The sequence below is a fragment of the Geotrypetes seraphini genome, chromosome 8, assembly GCF_902459505.1.
Source record: "Geotrypetes seraphini chromosome 8, aGeoSer1.1, whole genome shotgun sequence".
NCBI lineage: Eukaryota > Metazoa > Chordata > Amphibia > Gymnophiona > Dermophiidae > Geotrypetes > Geotrypetes seraphini.
The window spans coordinates 38,866,727-38,892,124 of record NC_047091.1 but is presented as its reverse complement, the minus strand read 5'-3'; the positions used below and the strand labels follow the sequence as shown (position 1 = coordinate 38,892,124).

The 25,398-nt window shown below is 43.3% G+C and overlaps 1 protein-coding gene across 1 annotated transcript in view; it reads right to left on the bottom strand.

Annotated features, from left to right (window-relative positions):
* Positions 1–25,398, bottom strand: part of LOC117364898 (cytochrome P450 2F2-like) — a 180,354-nt gene that overhangs the window by 34,440 nt on the left and 120,516 nt on the right. The window contains exon 7 of the mRNA XM_033954631.1: positions 19,298–19,439. Within this exon, the coding sequence (XP_033810522.1) occupies positions 19,298–19,439 (142 nt within the window). The remainder of the gene's footprint in view (positions 1–19,297; positions 19,440–25,398) is intronic.

Here is a 25,398-nt window from a genome sequence, read left to right as displayed (position 1 = left end):
GAAGAAGACGGGCGATCTGCGTCCCATTTTGGACCTTCGAGTCCTCAACAAGTTTTTGGTCAAGGAGCGGTTCCGCATGCTGACCCTTGCTTCTCTCTATCCCCTCCTCGAGCAACACGATTGGTTATGCTCTCTGGACCTCAAGGAGGCCTACACTCACATCCCTATTCATCCGGCCTCCCGCAAGTTCCTCAGATTTCGGGTGGGACATCTGCATCTGCAGTATCGAGTGCTTCCATTCGGCCTTTCCTCGTCTCCCAGAGTCTTCACGAAGTGTCTGGTGGTGGTGGCCGCTGCACTCCGGAACATGGGTCTTCAGGTGTTTCCATACCTCGACGACTGGCTCATCAAGGCACCGTCAGCTCCAGGGGTCATTTCGGCGACCTTGACTACAGTTTGTTTCCTGCAGAGTTTGGGCTTCGAGATCAACTTTCCCAAGTCACATCTTCAGCCCACCCAGTCTCTCCCCTTTATCGGGGCTGTCCTGGATACCATTCAACTTCGAGCATTCCTTTCTCCTCAACGCATGGATGCTCTCCTTCTACTCTGCCAGTCGGTGTCTTCTCGCCAATCCATCTCAGCGAGACACATGATGATCCTCTTGGGCCACATGGCGTCTACAGTTCATGTGACGCCTTTTGCCAGACTACATCTCAGAATTCCTCAATGGACCCTGGCATCTCAGTGGACTCAGGTGTCCGACCCGTTGTCTCGTCACATTGTAGTCACTCCTGCTCTACGGCAGTCTCTTCTCTGGTGGATGACCTCTTCGAATCTATCCAGAGGTTTGCTGTTTCTCTCTCCTCCCCACCAGAAAGTTCTCACGACCGATTCATCGAACTATGCATGGGGGGCTCATCTGGATGGTCTTCGCACTCAGGGGTTCTGGACCAGTGCGGAACGACTCCATCAAATCAATCTTCTGGAGCTCAGAGCCATCTTCAATGCTCTCCAAGCTTTCCATCATCTACTTCACGACATGATGGTCCTTATTCGCACAGACAATCAGGTCGCCATGTATTATGTCAACAAACAAGGGGGCACGGGCTCGGCCCCTCTTTGCCAGGAAGCTCTTCGAGTCTGGGATTGGGCGGTTCGCCACAACACCTTCCTCAAAGCTGTCTACATTCAGGGGAAAGACAACGTCTTGGCAGACAAATTGAGTCGTCTTCTCCAGCCTCACGAATGGACGTTCAACTCCGACCCCCTTCATCAGATCTTTGCTCAGTGGGGAACGCCTCAGATAGACCTCTTTGCAGCCCCCCACAACTTCAAACTGCCTCAGTTTTGCTCCAGGATCTACACTCCTCACCGCCTCGAGGCAGACGCCTTTCTACTGGATTGGGGGAATCGCTTCCTATATGCGTTTCCTCCATTTCCTCTCATTCAAAAGACTCTGGTCAAGGTGAGATCAGACCATGCCACCATGATTCTGATTGCTCCTCGGTGGCCCAGACAACCTTGGTACTCCCTTCTGCTTCAACTGAGCAGCAGGGAGCCAGTACTTCTTCCAGTGTTTCCTTCACTACTTACTCAACATCAAGGTTCACTACTTCATCCCAACCTGCAGTCCCTCCACCTGACAGCTTGGTTCCTTTCAACATAACTCCTCACCAGTTTTCTCAAGCAGTGAGGGAGGTCTTGGAGGCTTCCAGGAAACCTGCTACTCGACAATGTTATTCCCAAAAATGGACTAGATTCTCTTCCTGGTGTATTTCCAATGCCACGGAACCTCAGTGAGCTTCCCTATCTTCTGTATTGGACTATCTTCTACACCTGTCTCAGTCTGGTCTCAAGTCTACCTCTATACGAGTCCACCTGAGTGCTATTGCGGCTTTCCATCAGCCTCTACAGGGGAAACCTTTGTCTGCTCATCCTGTGGTTTCCAGATTTATGAAAGGACTTTTTCATGTCAACCCTCCTATCAAACCTCCTCCTGTGGTTTGGGATCTCAATGTTGTCCTGTCTCATCTTATGAAGCCTCCGTTTGAACCTCTCAACAAGGCTCCACTTAAGTATCTCACCTGGAAGGTGGTTTTTCTGGTGGCCCTCACGTCAGCTCGCCGGGTCAGTGAGCTTCAGGCCCTAGTGGCGGATCCACCGTTCACTGTATTCCATCATGACAAGGTGGTTCTTCGTACTCATCCAAAATTCTTGCCTAAAGTGGTCTCTGAATTTCACATCAACCAATCCATTGTGCTTCCAATGTTCTTTCCAAAGCCTCATTCTCACCCTGGGGAATCTGCTTTACACACTCTGGACTGTAAACGTGCTTTAGCTTTCTACTTGGATCGCACAAAGCCACACAGAACTGCTCCTCAACTTTTCGTCTCCTTTGATCCAAACAAGTTGGGACGACCTGTATCGAAGCATACCATCTCTAACTGGATGGCGGCTTGTATCTCGTCCTGCTATGCCCAGGCTGGATTACCCCTTCCCTGTAAGGTCACAGTCCATAAGGTCAGAGCAATGGCAGCCTCTGTAGCCTTCCTCAGATCGACACCAATTGAGGAGATTTGTAAGGCTGCCACTTGGTCCTCGGTTCATACATTCACCTTTCATTATTGTCTGGATACTTTCTCCAGACGGGATGGACAGTTTGGCCAAACAGTGTTACAAAATTTGTTCTCTTAAATGCCAACTCTCCCACCATCCCATTGGGGTTAGCTTGGAGGTCACCCACTAGTGAGAATACCTGCCTGCTTGTCCTGGGATAAAGCAATGTTACTTACCGTAACAGTTGTTATCCAGGGACAGCAGGCAGCTATTCTCACGTCCCACCCACCTCCCCTGGGTTGGCTTCTCAGGCTAGCTACCTGAACTGAGGAGACACGCCTGGTACATCGGGCGGGAAGGCACTGGCGCATGCGCGGTGCGGGCATCTCGAAACTTCTGAGTTTCTTCAAGCAAGACATGCTTGCAAGATGTCCGTTTCGGGGCTCTGTCGGATGACATCACCCACTAGTGAGAATAGCTGCCTGCTGTCCCTGGATAACAACTGTTACGGTAAGTAACATTGCTGTCTGTACTATCGCCCACCTGGGCAAACGGAAGAAATCGACAAGGATCTGGAGGCTGAACTGAGGCAGGTATGCAAAAGCGGAAGGGTGGTGGTGATGGGGGACTTCAACTACCCTGGAATAGATTGGAGAATCGGGCACTCAAACTGCATGAGGGAGACCGAATTCCTGGAGGTTACGAGGGACTGTTTCATGGAACAGATGGTCACGGAACCAACACAGGGTGATGCCACTCTTGACCTAATCCTCAACGGACTAGGGGGACCCGCTAGGGAGGTGGAGGTGCTAGCCGCACTAGGAAACAGCGATCACAATACGATCCAGTACAGGATTGAAAGTGGCTCATTAAAGGTGAAAAGAACTACGGCGACAGCACTCAACTTCAAAAAAGGGAACTATGATGCCATGAGGAAATTGGTGGGAAATAAACTCAATAACAGCACAAAGAGGATAGAGTCCGTAGAAAAAGCCTGGACTCTACTGAAGAGCACAGTGCATGAAGCACAGAACCTGTACATTCCCAGGTTCAGGAAAGGGTGCAAAAAAAAAATAGAACAAAAAACCCAGTGTGGATAACAAATGCAGTAACAAAGGCGATAAGTGACAAGAAAGCATCATTCAAAAAATGGAAAAAGGACAAAACTGAGGACAACCAAAAGGAGCTTAAAATACACCAAAAGGAGTGTCACCGAGAGGTTAGGAAAGCAAAAAGAGAATATGAAGAGAGACTGGCGAGGGAAGAAACAAACTTCAAATCGTTCTTCAGGTACGTTAAGGGGAAGCAACCAGCGAGGGAGGAAGTGGGACCCTTGGATGATGGGGACAGAAAGGGAGTGGTAAAAGAGGAAAAACAGATAGCTGACAGGTTAAATGAGTTCTTCACGTCAGTTTTCACGAGAGAGGACACAACCAACATTCCGGAACCTAAGGAGATCGTAAAAGGAGAGCAGGATGAAAATCTGGTCCAACTAGAGGTGAGCAAGGGGGATGTCCTCAGGCAGATAGACAGGCTAAGGAGCGACAAATCACCAGGTCCGGACGGCTTACATCCAAGGGTACTCAAGGAACTAAGAAATGAAATAGCTGAGACACTCCGACAAATATGCAACCTATCCTTAAAAACTGGAGAGATTCCGGGGGACTGGAAAATAGCAAATGTCACACCCATCTTCAAAAAAGGCTCAAGGGGAGTCCCAGGAAACTACAGGCCAGTGAGCTTGACCTCGGTCCCGGGAAAGATGATGGAAGCGCTGATTAAAGACAGCATCGGGGATTACATCGAAAAAAATGGGCAGTTAAAGTCGAGCCAGCATGGCTTCTGCAAAGGCAGGTCATGCCTCACAAACTTATTATACTTCTTTGAGGGGGTAACAAGCCAGGTGGATAAAGGGGAATCCATAGACATCATTTACCTTGACTTCCAAAAAGCTTTCGACAAGGTGCCACACGAAAGACTGCTAAGGAAGCTATGGAACCACGGGGTACAAGGGGAGGTTCATCGATGGATCAAAAACTGGCTGGCGGACAGGAAACAGAGGGTTGGAGTAAAGGGTCATTACTCAGACTGGCAATGGGTCACAAGCGGAATTCCGCAGGGGTCGGTACTGGGACCGCTCCTGTTCAATATATTTATCAATGACCTGGAGGCAAGAACGAAGTGTGAGGTTATTAAATTTGCAGATGACACCAAGCTATATAGCAAGGTAAATAACGTGGAGGACTGCGAAGATCTCCAAAAGGATCTGACAACACTGGAAAAATGGGCCAAAAAATGGCAAATGAGCTTCAACATAGGGAAATGCAAGGTCATGCATATAGGGAAAAAGAACCCAATGTTCACTTACAAAATGGGGGGTTCACCGCTAGGGGTGAGCAACCTTGAAAGAGACCTGGGAGTGATGGTGGACACAACATTGAAGGCGACGGCACAGTGCGCCTCAGCCTCAAGGAAAGCAAACAAAATGTTGGGTATCATTAAGAAGGGTATCACGACCAGGACGAAGGAAGTCATCCTGCCACTGTATCGTGCAATGGTGCGACCGCACCTGGAATACTGTGTTCAGTACTGGTCGCCGCACCTCAAGAAGGACATGGCAGTACTTGAGAAAGTCCAGAGAAGAGCAACTAAACTAATAAAGGACATGGAGGACCTCTCATATACTGACAGACTAAAAAAGTTGGGGCTTTTCTCCCTGGAAAAGTGGAGACTTAGAGGAGACTTGATAGAAACCTTCAAGATCATGAAAGGTATAGAAAAGATAGACATGCGCTCTTGAAAAATCGTGATCCCTGGTGCCGTGTTTTCTGATCCGTGGCCGCGTTCCATTTTAGAATGCGGCCAGAGATCACTCTGGCCACTCCCCTCCTCACTCACCAATCCGAAGCAAGCTCCTCACCAACCAGAAGCAAGCACCTCACCTCCCACCCTCGCTCACCACTGCTGCTGCTGATCCTTCTCTTCGGGGCAGGCCGGCTTTGGCGGGCCTCATGGGCCACTTTCCGGCCTCGGTGGCACGTTCCCTCTGACGCACGGGATCGCATCGGGAAGGAGCATGCTTCCAGGTTTGGGGGCGGCCTGTGAGGTTCGCTGGGGCCGGCCACCACGATCGCGGCCTGGAGCAGGCCAGAAGACGCCGGGTTGCAGGGAGGGTAAGGAGGGGAATCAATACAGGGGGCCAGAGGGAGAGGGAAAGGGGGCTGCTTTGGGGGGAGGGGTGTGCTGAGGTGAGACAGAAGGGGCCATGGAGAGACAGGGAGAAGGAAAGGGGGCTGCTTTGGGGGAAGGGTGTGCTGGGGGAGACAGAAGGGGCCATGGAGAGATAGGGAGAGGGAAAGGGGGCTGCTTTGGGGGGGAGGTGTGCTGGGGACAGACAGTTTTGCTCTGGGGGAACACATAAGGGACCATGGAGAGACAGGAAGAGGGAAAGGGGGCTGCTTTAGGGGAGGGGTGTGCTGGGGGGAGACAGAAGGAGCCATGGAGAGATAGAGAAAGGGGGCTGCTTTGGGGGAAGGTGTGCTGGGGACAGACAGTTTTGCTCTGGGGGAACACAGAAGGGACCATGGAGAGACAGGGAGAGGGAAAGGGGGCTGCTTTGGGGGAGGGGTGTGCTGGGGGGAGACAGAAGGAGCCATGGAGAGATAGGGAAAGGGGGCTGCTTTGGGGGGAGGGGTATGCTGGAGGCAGACAGCTTTGCTCGGGGGGAGACAGAAGGACACAGCGGCCAAGGAGAGAGAGATAAAGAAACACAGACAGACAGACACACATATATTCTAGCACCCGTTAATGTAACGGGCTTAACGACTAGTGGTACTATATTGAAGAGTATATGTTTTAATGGATATAATTGTGAATAAATGGTATGGACATTTGTGAGAGATTGGGCTGGACTTTAAGAGTTTTAATTGAAAAATTTATTAACAAGTTAAGAGATTAACTGTAATTAATATATATGAAATGAACATGAAATATAGATAAATTTAAAGAGCAGCAGGGACAGATATTAAATAATTATTTATTTATATGTATTTCAGTGGTTAATATTATATGCTAATCATTTGAATGTGTGTTTATGTATGAAGTTATGATAGGATTTTGGGATTGTATTTTTAGGATTTCAGAATTCAATTATATATTGGGCACTCATAATAATTAAATGGGATTTATTGTAAAGTACGTTTGAGTGATTGATTAGGAAAAGATGATAAATTTGTTGTACTAATTTTAAATTTTAAAAAAAGATGATACTTTATGGAACTTCTTAATGTTATTTATATTGTTTTATCAGTTTAATATCATAAGATGGATTTCATTGATTATGATAACAGATAAAAGATATATCAATGAAGAGTTATTTTAAAATTAGAAAATAAATTAATTTATATAAAATGGTTTTTAATAAGAAACTTAAAATATACTTTTATTTAGTAATGATTGTAATTAATGGATTCAACTCTTAGAATATACAAGTTTTGTATTATTGGAATAATAATATAATTGAATATATGATTTGCTTCTAGTCCTATATAATAAAAAGCTAACCGCACATGCGCACTGCTATTTGCGTGCTTCCGAGATCAGTAGGTCTGTGATCGCAGGAGTGCGCATGCGCGCTAATACGTCACCAGCCACCGATCGCCTCCTCAAGCCAGGACTGCAGCTAGCCGCTGATCTCCATTCCTCCAGCGGGGGGGGGGGGGTCTGGGAGGAGAGGGATCACGGCCCAGCAACTTTCCGCTGCCCGGGACCCGAGTCCTTTGTCGCCCCCACCCTTCCCTTCCCGCGGGCCCAACTAGCGATTTAAGCAGCGTGTGCAGCAGTCTTCACACTCTGCTTCGGGCCCTTCTACTGTCCTGATTTGCTCTGCCGCGTCTCTGATGTTGTCTTCAGGGACGTGCCAGAGTAAATCAGGGCAGTAGAAGGGCCCGAAGCAGCGTGTGAAGACTTCTGCACACGCTGCTTGAATCACCATGTGTAGTCGGGCCCGCGGGAAGGGAAGGGGGGGCGGCAAAGGATTCGAGACCGCGTTTGTAGTCGGGACCGTGGGAAGGGAAAGGGGGGTAGAGGAAACGCTAATGCTGCTGCACAGGGAACTGGTGTGGGGGGAGAGAAATGGAGGGGGAGGAAATGCTGCTTTGCACAGACAGACAGAGGGAGGAAGGGAGACAGAAAGAAAAGAAGAAAGACACAGGGGCAGGGAGATACACAGAAAGACAGACAGACAAAGGGGGCCAGGGACAGAGACAGACAGAAAGACAGCGGGAGTCACGTCAGGAGGGGTGCGGGAAGCGGCAGAGGGAACTTTTCCAATGGGTGCAACTGGGCGGCTGTCGGGAACCTCTGATCAGGGGCAGAGCAAGGTAAGTGTATCATAGGGATAAGAAGGAGGAGAGGTTGGAGAAAAAGGAAGGAACACCTACTGCTGGACAGGGGGAGAAGGAAAGAGGTGCTGATGGACAGGGGGGTGAAGAAAAAGGAATGGAGGCCTAATGTTGGACAGGGGGAGAAGGAAAGAGGTGCTGCTGGACAGGGGGAAGTAAAACAAAGGGAGAAGGGCTGCTGCTGCATAAGGAGAGCAGTGAAGGTGTGGTGGTGGACACAGGGGAGGTAAAAGGAAGGGACAATGGACAGGGGGAGCAGGCAAGGGGTGGTGATGGACAGCCAAGGAAAAAGAAAGACAGAAAGAAAGCAAGTGGCTAAGGAGAGAGAGAGAAAGAAATAAAGACACACACACATATATTCTAGCACCCGTTAATGTAACGGGCTATAAGACTAGTTTATAATAATAGGTTGCTGAGGAGGAGTTTTTCAATTACTGGTCGGGATGTGCGTTATCAATCGTTCGTATTTTTTAGGGGGGAAGGGTGAGGGAGGGTATATAATGTTTATATGGGGGGAATGGATGTGTATAAGAGATAGTATATATGTAAGGATAATAAATATTTTAGTTCAATTTATTTGGTTCTTTAGATATAAAAAAGAAATGCATTTAAAAATATATTCATTAAATGTTAATGGGCTCAATCACCCCATAAAAAGAAAAAAAAAACATTATCTTTTCTTAAAAGGCAAGGGGCAGATATTTATTTCATTCAAGAAACTCATTTATCAAGTTTCAAGTTTATTAGCGTTTTTGATTAATCGCTTAATCATACTTCAAAGCGAAGAACAAAAATAAAAAACATTAAAAATTACAATATTAAAGAGTAATACAATATTTAACATAGACATAAAAACAACCCAGACTATACACAAACTTCACAAACAAGATAAAAGGGAAAAAGGGAGTTGAACTACAAATTATTATAGAGAGAATAGTCAGGGAAAAAACACAAGTTAGGGGATATAAGATTCATAATCAAATTCAACATAATTAATAAATCCAAGGTTTAGAATTATTACTCAAAAGCATCTTTGAAAAGAAATGTTTTTAAATTAGTCTTAAATTTATCAATATTGTGTTCTTCTCTCAAATAGATTGGAAGAGAGTTCCAGACTTTAGGGGCCGTAACGGAAAAAATAAATTGTCGTCTAGTGTTGATGATCTTGAGAGAGGGAATTGTCAATAAATGTTGGTCGTTTGACCATAATATTCTATTCGAGGAGTAAGGAATTAATGATTTAAAAATAAATGCAGGTGTTTTAAAGAGTAATGATTTGAAAGTGAGTAAGCATAATTTGTAAGTTATTCTATGAGATACCGGAAGCCAATGGGCATTCTTAAGAAGTGGTGTTACATGATCAAATTTTTTTGTGTTTGTTATAAGCTTGATGGAAGTATTTTGTATAATTTGTAAACGTCTAATTTCACGTTGTGCAACTACTTTAAAAAGGGCGTTACAGTAATCGATTTTAGAAATTACCAAGGAGTGGATAAGAATATTAAGTGATTTAGAGCAGAGGTATTGTGAGAGGGAACGAATTTGATGAAGTCTATAGAAAGATGATTTGATAATACTACCAATATGATCATGAAAAGTTCATTTATTGTCGAAAATCACTCCTAGGATTTTAATGGTATTAACCGATTGCAAAGGAATATTTTTTATAGAAATAGGGGCAATAAGTTTAGGAGTTTCTTTCCATGGGAAAAGCATCGTCTTTGTTTTTTCAATATTAAGAGCTAACCTGTTTGTATCTAACCATTGATGAAGTTGTTCGAGTTTATTGTTAATTGCTATAATATCCAAAGAATTGCTAGGGTCCAAAGGATTTAGGAGCTGAATATCATCAGCGTATGCAAATACATGAAAACCTATAGATTGGCAGACAGTCATCAAAGGTGCAAGAAAGATATTGAAAAGTAGTGGAGAAAGGATAGATCCTTGGGGAATACCATGAGAAATTAGTGAGTTGAATCATTAAAGGAAACAGTAGAAGTACGATCTGAGAAATAAGATACAATAGAATCAAGAAAGTTAGAAGGGGATTGGGTTAAACAGTGTTTGTATGCACCTGCTGTAGGGAAGAAAGCTGGAGTTGCTATTCTGGTACATAAAAAATGTTTGGCAACCTTTAATATGATATCTATGGATCCTTTGGGAAGGTGGATTCAAGTGAAAATGAGCTCAGGGAAAGATACCTTGATACTGTTTAATATATATGCACCTAATTTGAATCAGGCTGAGTTTTTTTTATAAACCTTCAGCAATTAATATTACCATCATCTGCCTCCAATTTAATTTTGGCAGGGGACTTTAATGCAGTAATAGATCCTGTATTGGATAAAAAGCCTAGTAAAATATTAAAATCTTTAGGATTAGATAATTTGATAAATTCCTGTGGTTTAAAAGATATTTGGAGGATTCTTCATTTCAATGATCGGGAATTTTCATTTTACTCCCATGTTCATAAATCATTTTCTAGAATTGATTACATATTTGTTTCAGATAATTTAGTTCAACAGATTAATAAGGCAAATATAGATCCAATTATATTATCAGATCATGGGGTATTTGGATTGATTGTGAGATAGATGGACAAGAGAATAATAGACCTGTTTGGAGATTCAATAATGCATTGCTGGCAGATTCCAATTTTATGAATTTTTTCAAATTAATGCTTCAGAAGAAATCTGTCGGGAAACATTATGAGATGCCTTTAAAGCTACCATGAGAGGACACATAATTTCGTATTCAATATATATTAGAAAACAGCTAAATAAAGATTTTCTAATCTTAGAACAAAATATTAAAGTGCTGGAGTTTAAATTGAAAGCAAAATGGGAGCACAATACTTTTCAGACTCTATTAAAAGAAAAATATAGATACAATGAGATTTCTTCACAGTTGGCCAGGAAAGAGTTGGTATCCCATAAAGCTTTGTATTATGGAAGCTCGAATAAGGTGGGAAGATTATTAGCTAATTACAGTGGTACCTCGGTTTACGAGTGCACCGGTTTGCGAGTGTTTTGCAAGACGAGCAAAACATTCGCAAAATCGGCACCTCGGAAACCGAGCATGGCTCAATTAATGAGCGCACCCCCCCCCCCCACGATCCGGCACCCTCCCCCCCTGCGATCGGGCACCCACCCCGCCGTGATCAGTCACCCCCCTGCTGCGATTGGGCACCCCACCATCACTTCTTACCGTCATCTGGGCCTGGGCACTGGCACTAGCATGTCTTGTGCGTTGGTGCCGGTGCCCGAAGATCGGCCTCCTCTTCTTGCTGGGCCTTGAGCATCTGCACATGCTCAAGGCCTGCAAGTTCACGTTCTCTCCGAGATCTCGGCCCAGATGACGGTAAGAAGCAGCGAGGGAGTGCCCGATCATGGCGGGGGGGTGCTCGATTGCAGCAGGAGGGGGGTGCCCAATCGCAGGGGGAGTGCCAGATCACAGGGGGGGCCTTCGGGGGGAGCAATGCCGGTTCTCGTGGGGGGGTGGAACGTATCAAAGCGAGTTTCCATTATTTCCTTTGGGGAAACTCATTTTGATAAATGAGCATTTTGGATTACGAGCATGCTCCTGGAATGGATTATGTTCGTAATCCAAGGTACTACTGTATATTAAAGCAAAAAAAAGAAGAGTAAATATAATGGCTATTGCAGATGAGAATGGAATGATTCATTCTCAAATTGGAACTATCTTAAAACAATTTTTGAAATTTTATAAAAGTTTGTATTCTTCTGAACATTATTCAAATAAAGAGGAAGATGGTTTAGAGTTTTTATAGTTGATTGAGGGGCATAAAATTCCAGCAGGGGAGAGAACTACAGAAGGAGCAGCGCTGACGGTGCTCGGCACCAACTGCCAGTTTCACTAGTGGCCAGATCGGGAGCCCTTTCCAGCAGGGCACCTAGCATCATCTACACCCCTCCCCCATTCCAGCAGGGGAGAGCCGACAGAGGAGAGCTGCAGTCCGACGCTCAGACCAACGGTCGGTTCGGTAGCCCGTTCCAGCAGGGTACCCGACACCATCTTCACTCCTCCCCCATTCCGAAGGGCCTACTTTGAGGATCTCACATCATGTGAAGATTACCTAGCCTGTTCTTGGAGGAAACTCAGGACCCAGATGATAGCCATCGGAACTGGGGTTGATGGCAGTTAAAGAATAGAATGGGAATGGTGGTTGAAGTGAATTGGGGTGGAGATGGAGGTGAGTATGGAGAGGGATAGGTATATGATGTATTCCGGAAAGGCATTTAAGATCTGGTGTTAAATGATCATAATAATTACAAGTCAAAGATCTTGATGCTTTTTTGGAGTGTGTTTCTGTTTCTCTCTATGCTTATTTTTCTCTCTATTTTGTTTACTTTAATTATTATTTTAATTCTATCTTTAAATTATTTATTCATTACTTGTTGTAATATTTCATTTCTATCTCTATCTCTGTCTTTTTATTTTTATTTTTCATACTGTTTCTTCAGGTACTTTAGTTAGATTGTGAGCCTTTGGGACAGTTAGGGAATTTCCAAGTACCTATCTTATTTATTTAGTTTTTATTTATTGTATCTTTAATGCATCATTTTTATAAACCGCTTAGAAACCTCACGGTTATTAGCGGTATATAAGAATTAAATTAAATTAAAGAAAGTCTTGAAGCACCTATTTCACAAAAAGAGATTCAAAATGCTTTGAAGTCCCTTAGAGTTGGATCCGCTCCAGGAGATGATGGATATACGGTAGAGTTTTTTAAATCCTTTCAAATTATCTTGTTACCTCATCTATTCAATTTATATCAGTCTCAACTAAATAAAGGTTGTATTACGGGTACTACGGCAGAATCTTTAACAATAGTTTTGCCAAAGCCAAACAAAGATCCTATGTTGGTTTCAAACTATAGGCCTATCTCTTTGATTAATGTGGATGGAAAATTGTTGGCTAAGGTATTGGCTTTGCGTTTGAACAAGGCTCTCCCTTATATTATTGGTATGCACCAAACAGGATTTGTTGCTCAAAGACATTCTTCAAATAATACCAGATTAGCTTTTCATATGTTAAACTTAACAAAAGAAATGAAGGAGCCAGCCTTCTCTGTATCCTTGGATGCAGAGAAGGCATTTGATCGAGTAGACTGGACCTTCATGTATCAGGCAATGGATTGTTTTGGTATTGGTTCCGGATTTATACAAATGATTCAATCCTTGTATAGTTCCCCTTCTGCTAGATTATATATAAATAATACTTTTTCAGAAAGTTTATAAAGGGGAGTTAGACAAGGTTGTCCGTTGTCTCCTTTGTTATTTGATATTGTTCTGGAACCTTTACTTTTAGCTATTCAACAAGCAGAGGAGATGCAGGTCGGGAATATAAAATATCTGCATATGCAGATGATATTTTGATTCATTTGAGAAATCCTGAATCAACCATTCCACATTTATTGGATTTGATAGACAGATTTGGAAAATTCTCTGGTTATAAAATAAATTGGAATAAATCAGAAGTTCTTCCACTAAATGTGTAAAAGGATTATTTGATTCGTTTCAATTTAGTTGGAAGGAAGATGGAATAAAATATTTCGGTATTTGGATAAAAAGTACATTGGAAGAAACAATGAAGGTAAATGAAAAATCCTTATTGTTGAAGGTTACGGAATTGTGTGACCAATGGAATCCTTTACATTTGTCTTGTTGGGGGAGAATTCAAACAGTAAAGATGATGATTTTGCCTGTGGTTTGTTACCTAATGGGTATGTTGCCAGTTTATTTTCAAGGGTCCTTTTACAAAAAATTAAATAGTATACTGTCAAAATTTGTTTGGCTTAGGAAAAAAATAAGAATTGCTTTAGTATCGTTACAAAAAACAATTATGGAGGGTGGGGTAAATTTTCCAAATTTTTATAGGTATCATCAAGCCTATATAATGCGTCAAGGTATGTATTGGATCCTCCCTGAGCTTATGGAACATCAACCAGATTGGTTATATCTTGAATGGAAAATTATGTCCCCTATGTAACTATCTCATGTACTAAGTATCAGATTACCTAGATATGCTAAAAACAACATTATTGGATACGTGGAAAACAATTAAATTTATTGATAAATTAACAGAGGTTCCAATAATGAATTCTACTTTACAGTCCTTATGGTTAAACTCCAAGATTCAAATAGGCGGTGCTGGGATTGCTTGGAAGAATTGAATGCAGGCAAATATTAGGACATTAGATGACGTTATATCCAATGGTAAACTGCTTGAGTTTTCACAACTGCAGCATTCATTTGGCATTTCAAAGTCTCAACAATATAGATGGTTGCAGTTGAAGCAGGCTATTCAGAGTGGGTTCCCTGAATGGAAAAATTTATACTCGCCGTATAAGACGACCCCTTCTTCCGCACACCTTCTCTACCGCCCCGGGTGCAGCACAGCCGGCCAGGTTCCCTTACTTTTGTGGCACTTCCCCGACCGACCGACAACAGCCCCGGTCCGACAAACCTCCATGCCCTTAACCGCGAATCTAAATTACCTTCTTACAGCTGCTGTAAGAAGGTATTTAGATTCGCGGCTACAGGGCAGGGAGGATTGTCGGACCCGGGCTGTTATCGGTCGGTCGGGGAAGTGCCACAAAAGTAAGGGAACCTGGCCGGCTGTGCTGCAACCGGGGCGGGGCGGCCGCCCCTCTCTCTTGGTAGCCACTCGAACCGCGAGGCTACTCTCCTTCTCTTTACCTGCCATGCCTGCAGCACAGAGCCGAACGGAAGTCTTCCCGACGTCAGCGCTGACGTCGGAGGGAGGGAGGGCTTTGTTTAAGCTTTGTTTAAGCCCTCCCTCCCCTCCGACGTCAGCGCTGACGTCGGGAAGACTTCCGTTCGGCTCTGTGCTGCAAGCAGAGAAGGTAGGGAGAAGAAGAGCCGCGCGACTGAGTACATCCAGCCCCGCAAGTAAGGGCATGTAAACTGTACCCGGCGTATAAGATGACCCCCGACTTTGGGGAGGATTTTAAGGTACTGAAAAGTTGTCTTATACGCCGGCAAATACGGTAATAGTATTAGAGACATTTGGAGTTTTGAGATAAAACAGTATATTTCTGTGTCTCAGTGGTCACAAATTTGGACTTGGAGGTTGAAATGTACAATGTCAGTATCTATGAGACATACATGGTTATTTTTATTACATAGGATTTTCTGGACCCCAGTTCAGTTAAATAGAATAGATAATTCTAAATCTAATAGATGTTGGCATTGTCATATTGATATAGGGACTTTGGATCATCTGATATATTTTTGTCCATTGATACTTAGTTTTTGGAAGTCAATTTGTGGACAAATTAATCTTATTCTTGAAGCATCTTTCCCCTTGACATATGAGACGATAATATGTGGAACGATTCTCCATGTTAAACCCACTTTAGATAAAAATAAAAGTCGCCTTTTAATGATTTTTGACAGGAATAGGGGTTCAAATGATTACATGCAATTGGAAAAATCATGATAGGATTAATTTCAATTTTTGTTGGGCAACTGTATGTACAACATATAAATATGAAAAGATAATGGCAGAACATTTAGGTACGAGCAAGTCCTTTAATGAGGTATGGGGTCCACTGACTAATTTTATTACGTTATAATTATGATTTTATTTTCCTTGTTAGATTCCTTTACACATCCAGGGAGGGTGGGAGGGTAGGGGATGGAATATTTATTTGGAAGAGTAAAATTAATTTTTATTATGTTGATAGTATAATATATAATATTATTGTTTATAATTAAGATAAGAAGGGGTTAAAAAAAATTGTTCAATGTAATAATGTGATGATAACAATGTATTTTCATACAGTTTTTTATGATTCTTTAATTGTATACATTATAAAGTTTGAAATGTCAATAAAGATTTACAAGAAAAAAAAAAAAAAGATGTTGAAGAGCACTGGTCCAAGCACTGAGCCCTGCGGCACCCCACTGGTGATGCTCTTCCAGTCCGAGTATTGTCCATTTACCCCCACTCTCTGTTTCCTATGATCCAGCCAGTTTTTAATCAACGTGAGTATTTCACCCTCGATTCCATGGCTCACAATTTTCTGAAGTAGTCATTCATGCGGCACCTTGTCAAACACCTTCTGAAAATCCAGATATACAATGTCGACGGGGTCGCCCTTGTCTATCTGTCTGTTTACTCCCTCAAACAAGTGCAGCAAGTTCGTCAAACATGATCTGCCTTTTGCTAAAACTGTGCTGACTGGTCCTCATTAGCCCGTGTCCATCAAGGTGATCAATGATGTGGTCCTTTATTATCAATTCTACCGTCTTTCCAGTACCGAGGTCAGACTCACCGGTCTGTAATTTCCCAGATCTCCCCTCGAACCTTTCTTGAAGATTGGCGTAACATTCGCCACCTTCCAGTCTTCCGGAATCTTTCCCGATTTGATCGACAGATTGGCTATTAGTTGAAACAGTTCAGCTATGGTCCCTTTCAGTTCCTTGATGACCCTCGGATGGATGCCATCCGGTCCTGGGGATTTATTGCTCTTAAGCCTATCAATCTGCCTATTAATGTGACTTATATTAATTGTATATATCATCCTAAATGTTTGATGTTAAACTTTAATTGATTTTATGAATTTTTGAATTAAACAATTTTCTTATGTATGTTATTGTAGACCCCTGATGCAGGCTGTGTGCCTAAACATTGACAGCATCGGGTCTTGGCCAAATAAAGAATTTCTGGTCCCTGTTCTGTAGGCTTGTGCATATTTTCTTTGTGTGCTATACAGTTAATGCCAGGGCAGTGCATGGGTGAATCAGAGGCAAGTCAATAGTTATGTGCCATATTCAGTGCTGGTGCCCACATAACTAAGTAGACAGATAGGACAGTACAGGCAGTTCCATCTTTGCATACTATGTGGGTGCCAGCAGTGAATGTTGTCTGGTTGGTAGATAACCCAGATATTCAATACTGGTGCTCAGACATGGTCGCAGCATTGAATATCCAAGTTAGATTCAGCTCATGGTGGTCAGCGGCAAATGGTCTACTACTTTAAATGCTGATGGGTTTCTGCCAGGTATTGTTATCAACAGTGGCCAATCCAGGTCACAAGTACCTGCAGGGCAGGATTAATTCTTCGAGGGCCCCTAGGCACATAAGTATACTGGGCCACCTAGCCGTGCCCCACCAATGTCCCACCCCGCCCCCCTGCCCCACCCCATTTATTTACCTGTTTTCTTAGTTACTTTTTTATTTCCACTTGTATTTCTTTTTTTCTTTTATTATAAAATTCAAAACAAGCAACAAAGATTACCATACCAGTGCCAGTGTACAGTTTTAGTTCTATGCAAGCCCCAAACATCTCTAAACAAATCCCCCCTTCCTTCCCACCTACTTGCCCAGGACTTTAACTCAGAACCCTTTCCTAATGTATATAAAAGTGTTCAAATGCATTGTACAGCAGTAATACTATCCAAAACATAAGTCTCCATTAATAACAAAGTTTGCAACTCCTCTCAACTGCCTCAAAATATGTCATCCAACTTTAACCCATATGTATAAACAACCAAATCTGTAACTCCTCTGGTATGTCAATTTATAACAAAACAACAAGACAAGTTGTCCACCAAAGAATCCAATGTGGAACAAAAGAAGAACGGCAGACAAGGAGATTCAAATCAGGTTTTTATTTTTCAAGGTGCTCCCAGGAACCATGCCTGTTGTATTTCGCTAAACAAGGCTGGTCAACGCTATCAGAAAACCATGTCTTTCATACACATAGGACACAGAACCATCCTCACCCAGTATGGAATAAGTAAACACAAACTAACCCCCCCTTTTTTTTTTTTTTTTTTTACAAAAGCACAGAGGAGGTTTTTATCACTGGTTGGTGGGCTGAATGTTCTGCGCTGTTCTAACAATCACAAGAATTCTATGACCATCAGAGCAGTGCAGAGCATTCAGCATGCTGGCTTGTACTACAAACCAAAGGAACGGTACAGTTTAGGGGGTGAAGAAACAGTGGTGCATATCCCCCAATACTGAACTAAATATAAAGATAGCAGATGTAAAAGAGAAATAACAAATCACTTTACAAATTAACAAATAAAAATAAAACAAAAAATGGAAAATAAGATAATATCATTTTATTGGACTAATACATTTTTTAATTAGCTTTCAGAGGTCAAAACCTCTTTCCTTAGGTCAGTAAAGTATACTGCTGTTACAGTATCCTGTCTTGACCTGAGGAAGAATTTGGCCTCTGAGAGTTAATCAAACATGTATAAAAATTAGTCCAATAAAAGGATCACTATTTTTATTATTAAACATTTATCAACACAGCTACAATACTACTTTATCCTAAAGCAAAAAAATAGAATTTTTTTCTACCTTTGTCATGTGATTTCTGCTTTCCTCATCTTCTTGTCATTCTCTTCCTTCCATCCATACTCTGCCCCTTCCAGAAAATGTCTGTCTCTCTCCTCCTGCCCCCCTCCCCCCCTTAGTCTGGCATCCATCATCTTCCCTCTGTTCCCCTTATGGTCTGGCATCTTTCCCCTTCTCTACCCCCTATGGTTTTTAGCATCTCTCTGTTCTCATTTCCTCCACAGATCTGATATCTTTGGCTCCTTCCCCGCTATTTGGCATCTCCCTCCTCTCACTTCCCTTTCCTTTCCTTTTCTTCTGTGGTCTTCCTTCTGTCTCACTATCTTCTTCCCCTCATCCAACATGTGGGAAAGCAGCAGCAGCAGCGGTGAGGAGGTGAGGGCTGGGCACAAGTTCTCCCATCATCTGCCCTGCCCTGCTCCCTTCTGTCTCCCTTCTCCCCACATCTATCATCTGCCCTGCTCTGCCCCCTTCTCTTTCTTCCTCCACCCTAGGCCCATCTCATCACTCACCTTTCACTCTGATTTTTTTTTTTTTTAAATGGCAACGCCCCTCCTAGCATTGATTGGTAACTCGGCCCCCCTGATCGGCAACGCTGGCCCCCCTCATCGACAGAAAGTAAGATGAGCAAGGAACGCATGTATGAAAGGCAACAGCAACTGTAGTTTTCCAAGCGGTGCTGCTTGCCCAAAGCTTCCCTCTGACATGCCCCGGCAGAAACAGGAATCTGCGTCAGAGGGAAGCTTTGGGCAAGCAGCACCACTTGGAAAATTACAGTTGCTGTTGCCTTTCTTACCCGTGTACCTTGCTTATCCTACTTTCTGCCGATGGGGGAGGGGGGGTCCGCATTGCCAATCGATGCTGGGGGGGGCCCATAGTCGTTTGAAAAAAAAATACCCTCCTTAATCGTGGGCCCCCCTGACCATTTCGGGCCCTAGGCACGTGCCTACTGGGCCTATTCGTTAATCCGGCCCTGAGTACCTGGCAGAAACCCACACAGTAGCAACATTCTATGCTACCGATCTTTAGGCTTTCACCTGCAATTTCTGGGTACTTCATGAGGATCAGGAAACCATATCTCAGAGTGGTGCTGGTAGTCTCTGTCCCGGCGAAGAACAGGTTTAAGGTGCTCATCACTAGATTATCATCATTGAATATTGAGGTATTGTTCTGCTTTTCCTGTGGAAAAGGTGGGAGAAAGCAGATATTTCCAGATAAGAATAATCTTATATTAAAAATTCAGTGGTTCTCCACTAGCCAAAATTTAAAGTTGAATTCCTCAAATATTTACAGCAAAGTAGAAATCTGGGGACAGGCTACATTTCGTAATTTGGTTTCCTTGTTCTTCTAAATTTGTTATGGGATGGGACAAGAGACAATTTTGTACTAGTTGGTTAAAAGATAAGCATCAAAGAGTTGCTAGTACCCATTTTGATTTTAATCTTGCCCACAATGAATAACTCCCTAAACCTTTATTTGTCCTGTTTGCATTAAACAGATTGTAAGCACAGACTGTCTCTTAAATGTTTTGTGTATAGCGCTTCATAGTAGTGATATAGAAATGATAAGTAGCAATAGTAGTAGTCACAATTCATCATCACTGCTTTGAGAAATTAACTAGGTGATGACCTTAACTGACTCATGCTGTGCCAATGCACTGTTATTTTTCTGTTCTAAGTTAACTGAGTGGCTATCCAGATAGCACCACTGAATATCGGTGATGCCCAGATAACTCCCGGCTCTGCCCCTAGACCACTCTAGCACTAATCACATAGTGCTGCGGCAATCTGCATAAATTTTTAGCTGAGCTATCTGGATAAGTGCCACTGAAAATCCGAGCTGGACCCAGTGAGCAAGAGTTGCCTGGATGGGAGCTGCTTCTACTCAGATTAGAAGGAGCTCCTGGGCTGGAGTGCCCAGCAAGGTGAAGATAAGCTGGAGTTGTCCCTTTGAGAAGGGTGGTGGTGATTTCCCCAGCCCCTCCACCGAGGCGCAAAATCTATATATACCATGTATCAAAAAGTGATCCAAGAGAAAAATGAACAAGGAACCGGAGTGGCTCACTGTAGCGGTGAAGGAAGCGATCAGAGACAAGAAGACTTCATTTAAGGAATGGAAAAGGTCAATAACGGACGAAAACTGGAAAAAGCACAAACAACATCAAAGCAGGTGCCATAAGGTGGTAAGAGGGGCCAAAAGAGACTACAAGGAAAAAAGAGCCAAGGAGGCAAAAAACTTCAAGCCATTCTTTTGATATATTAAGGGGAAATGACCCACGAAGGAAGCGGTGGTTGGATGACCATGGAATAAAGGGAGTGCTAGAGGAGGACAGAGCCATCGCCGACAAACTGAACACATTTTTTGTGTCTGTATTTACCGAAGAGGACATACAAAACATACCGGAAGCGAACAGGCTATACGCAGGAAATGAAGACGGGAAACTGACAGGGTTGACAGTCTAGAAGAAGTATGCAGGCAGATTGATAGGCTTAAAAACGATAAATCCCCGGGACCGGATGGCATCCATCCGAGGGTAATCAAGGAACTGAAAGGGGCTATAGCTGAACTGCTTCAACTAATAGCCAATCTATTGATCAAATCGGGAAGGATTCCGGAAGACTGAAAAGTGGCAAATGTTACACCGATCTTCAAGAAAGGTTCGAGGGGAGATCCGGGAAACTACAGACTGGTGAGTCTGATCTTGGTACCAGGAAAGATGGTAGAGGTGCTGATAAAGGACTGCATCATTGATCACCTTGACGGACACGATCTGATGAGGACCATCCAGCATGGCTTCAGCAAAGAAAGATCTTGCTTAACGAAATTGCTGCACTTCTTCGAGAGAGTAAACAGGCAGATAGGCAAGGGTGACCCGGTCGACATTGTATATCTGGATTTCAGAAGGCGATGAATGACTACTTTGAAAAATTGCAAGCCATGGAATTGAGGGTGAAATACTCACATGGATTAAAAACTGGCTGGAGCATATGAAACAGAGAGTGAGGGTAAATGGACAATACTTGGACTGGAAAAGCGTCACGAGTGGAGTGCCATAGGGTTTGGTGCTTGGACCCGTGCTCTTCAACATATTTATAAACGGCCTGGAAATTGGTATGACGAGTGAGGTGATTAAATTTGCAGACGATACGAAGTTATTCAGAGTAGTGAAGACACAGGAGGATTGCAAAGACCTGCAATGTGACATAAACACGTTCGAGAAATGGGCTGCGACATGGCAAATGAGGTTTAACATGGTGATGCATGTTGGTAACAAAAATCTTATACACGAATACAGGATGTCCGGTGCAGTACTTGGAGAGACACCTCCCCCCCCCCCCCCAGGAAAGAGACTTGGGAGTACTAGTAGATAAGTCAATGAAGCCATCAGCACAATGTGCTGCGGTGGCGAAAAGGGTGAACAGAATGCTGGGAATGATTAAGAAGGGGATCACGTACAGATCGGAGAAGGTTATCATGTCGCTGTACCGGCATGATAACCGGCAGGTACACCCTCACTTGGAATACTGCGTCCAGCACTGGTCGCTGTACATGAAGAAGGACATGGTACTACTCGAAAGGGTCCAGAGAAGAATGACTAAAATGGTTAAGGGGCTGGAGGAGTTGCCATACAGTGAGAGATTAGAGAAACTGGGCCTCTTCTCCCTTGGAAAGAGGAGACTAAGAGGGGACATGATCGAAACATTCAAGATAATGAAGGGAATAGACAATAGATAAAGACAGATTGTTCACCCTCTCCAAGGTAAGGAGAACGAGAGGGCACTCTCTAAAGTTGAAAGGGAATAGATTACATACAAATATAAGGAAGTTCTTCTTCACCCAGACAGTGGTAGAAAACCGGAACGCTCTTCCGGAGTCTGTTATAGGGGAGAACACCCTCCAGAGATTCAAGACAAAGTTGGATTATTCCTGCTAAACTGGAACGTATGCAGGTGAGGCTGGACTCATTTAGAGCACTGGTCTTTGACCTGGGGGCCGCTTCGTGAACGGACTGATGGGCACGATGGACCACTGGTCTGACCCAGCAGCGGCAATTCTTATGTTCTTATATCTGAGGTCAAGAAGAGCCAAGAAAGCAGTGTTCTGATGACACTACAATGGTGGCTAGGTAGTAGCAAGTAGACTCAAGAGAATGTGGTGAAATCAGTTAGCTTGGTGGGGTTTAAAAAAGGCTTTAATAATGTGCTAAAAGAGAAATACATAGAACATTATTGAGATGGTTTGGGGAAATCCACTACTTATTCCTAGGATAAGCAACATAAAATCTGTTTTACTACTTGGGATCTAGCTAGGTACTTGGGACCTGGGTTGGCCACTGTTGGAAATAGGATACTGGCCTTGATTGACGTTCGGTCTGTCCCAGTATGGCAATTCTTATGTTCTTATGGTCTAATGCTAAATATGACAGCTGGGGGTACGTCACGTGTTGAGAAGATGTAATGTTATCACTGACCCCATTCTTCAAGTGGTCTTTTGCAAGAAATTCACTTCTTAGGCAGAGAAAGAAGGAGCACCAGTATTATAGCTTGGCAGGAAAGGTGATTTAGAAACAGCATTGCTTGAAGTGTGCCAGGTCAATGTAGACAACATGTGTTTGGTGAAAAGCAAGGGCTCACTGACTCACTTCCTTGTATCAAGTTGTCGTTTTCAGAAAGCTCTCCCTACAAGCAGAGGACAAAGGGCTGCCTGTATCAGAGGACCTGGCAACCTAGAGCAATGCAGAATAGGATTTTCACAGTCAGTCAGTGTCCCAGGAAATATGAAGAACTTACATGTGTAGGAAGAAGGGATGTAAACATTCACCAGTGCTGAAATGCACAGCATAGCAAGTTTCCATCAGGCAAGGACTGGTACAATAAAAGGGACTGCTAACTTCTTTTCTGGTGGATTTAAGGGAAGGGACTGCAGGCAGAAGCCACATCATAAAGTATTATGTAGTGTTAGACTACAGAGTTGCAGTGGGACATAAATTTTACCCATTCCCAATAGAATCTAATCCATCCCTGCTAAGATCCATTCTATCCCCACAATGAATCTCCTCCTTCCCATCCATACATAGAAACATAGAAAGATGACGGCAGATAAGGGCTACAGCCCATCAAGTCTGCCCACACCATCGACCCTCCCTTTTAAGTCTAATGTCCCCTTTAACCCCCAGAGACCCAAATATAGAAAAAAACGTAAAAAAATGTTTTCGAACGTTCACATGTTGTTATAGGAGGCTTGTGATCCCTAAATCAGTGTTTTTTTTTTTAATTTTGACATTTTAGTAACTTTTGGGGAGGATGTTGTAAAATTGCAACGCTGGGCCTGTAAGGTAGCAGAATTTCAATAGTGTCACTCTCTCTCTGAACACATGTAAGGAATAATTAAAAGTTTATTTGTACTTTACAGCTTATAAAGACCCACCTAAGTTTATGTATATACACAACAACAATAGTATAATAAAGAAAAAAGTAATTTTTATTATCAATTTAATACAAAAAATGAGTATCATATAAAAACGCAAATTTTTCCCTGTGAAGCGCCCATTGACTTCTATCAGCGGTAATCAAGAAATTTCGTGTTTTTGCACAAAAAATTTCATGTTAGCGCAAATACGGGTAAAAACGGCCACGCTATGAAATAGCACTTGTGCTATCTTCATAGCACGGTTTTGTGAATCGAGCCCTATATGTGCATGTTTTATTTGTTCATTTATTCAGTTATGGTAGTTCCAAAAACAGTTATTTTGCTCTGAAAAGCACAGGCGAACATTGCACTTCCTGCAAAGTGTGTTGGTATAGCCTTTTGCACAGTGTCGGCACCGTCCTCTATCGGCTTTGATGGGAAAATGTCCAATCATGTCCTTGCAAACTTCCTTTGGAGGGTGTGCATTTGACTTTTTGGCTGTCATGGCAGCTGAAGAACCTCCATCATCTGTAAACTGCCTCTTTTGGGAAGTCAAGGTGCCCCCTCTTGATGAAACTGGGCTTGCAGATGGTCGCCCTCGCTTTGACACTGACCCAGCCGTTCCGATCAGGATAAGAGAAGATGCCAACTGGGCCTGAAACATTCTCCTGTTTAGCATCTGTTTCTTTGGGATATCCAAAGCTTTGCAGTCCCTTTTGTACAGGAGCCAAGCATTGATCACAGCTAGGTTAATGGTGTGCCAGAAGATGTAAAGGTACCAGCGGTAGGACTTCAGTGGAAACTTGTATTTTGCTGCAAATGAGTCTAACAAATCCACTCCGCCCATGAATTTGTTATAGGCAGCCACGATATAAGGCCTCTCAACTTCAACAAATCTTTTGGCAGTTTTGTCCCAGCGTTGAATCTTCTCCACTGGTTGTGGGCCAGCAAAGGAAGACACAAGTGTAACCTGTCTGTTGTCAAACCATTTCACAGCACAAATGTTGTGATTTGACTCCACTCTGACATCAAAGCTTCCTCTTCCCTTTTTCTTCAAGCTTTTCTCATCCTCAAGATTACAGTTTGGAAGGCGCACTTGTCTGGCTGTTCCTGTGTAATGAATTCCACAATCCAGCAGCCTAACTATCAATGGGATGCTGGTGAAAAAGTTGTCTGCATAGATCTTGTAGTTGTGACTATGTGGAAGTGTGGAAGCAAGTTTCATCACAACATCCCCTGATAGTCCAAGTTCAGATCTTGCCCTTATTCCATTCACACTGCCTTGGTACACATCAAAATCACAAAGTATACCAGAGATTCCAGTCCTTGCCCACAGCTTGAACCCCCATGGGTTTGGCTTGCCACGCATGTACTGTTTGATGCTGCTGAATTTCCCCCTGAAAGGGATCATCATTTCATCAACAGAGTTATGTTCTTCAGGGACCACTTTTAGGCATTTTTCTCTGAAAGCATCAAGCCATGGTCTGAGTTTCCAGAGTTTGTCACTTTTTTGTTCCATCTCAGACACGGTTAGATTGTTCACAAAATGTAATGATGTCAACAGAGACTGGAATCTGTTTCGTGACATTACATCAGCGACAGGACTGTATCTTGTGTCTGCTTCCCAGTACATACGGACTCCAGGCATTTGGACAAGACCCATCTTCAGATACATGCCAATCATCTGCTCTATTTCCTTTGTGTTTGTGTTTATAGATGATCCTTTCTT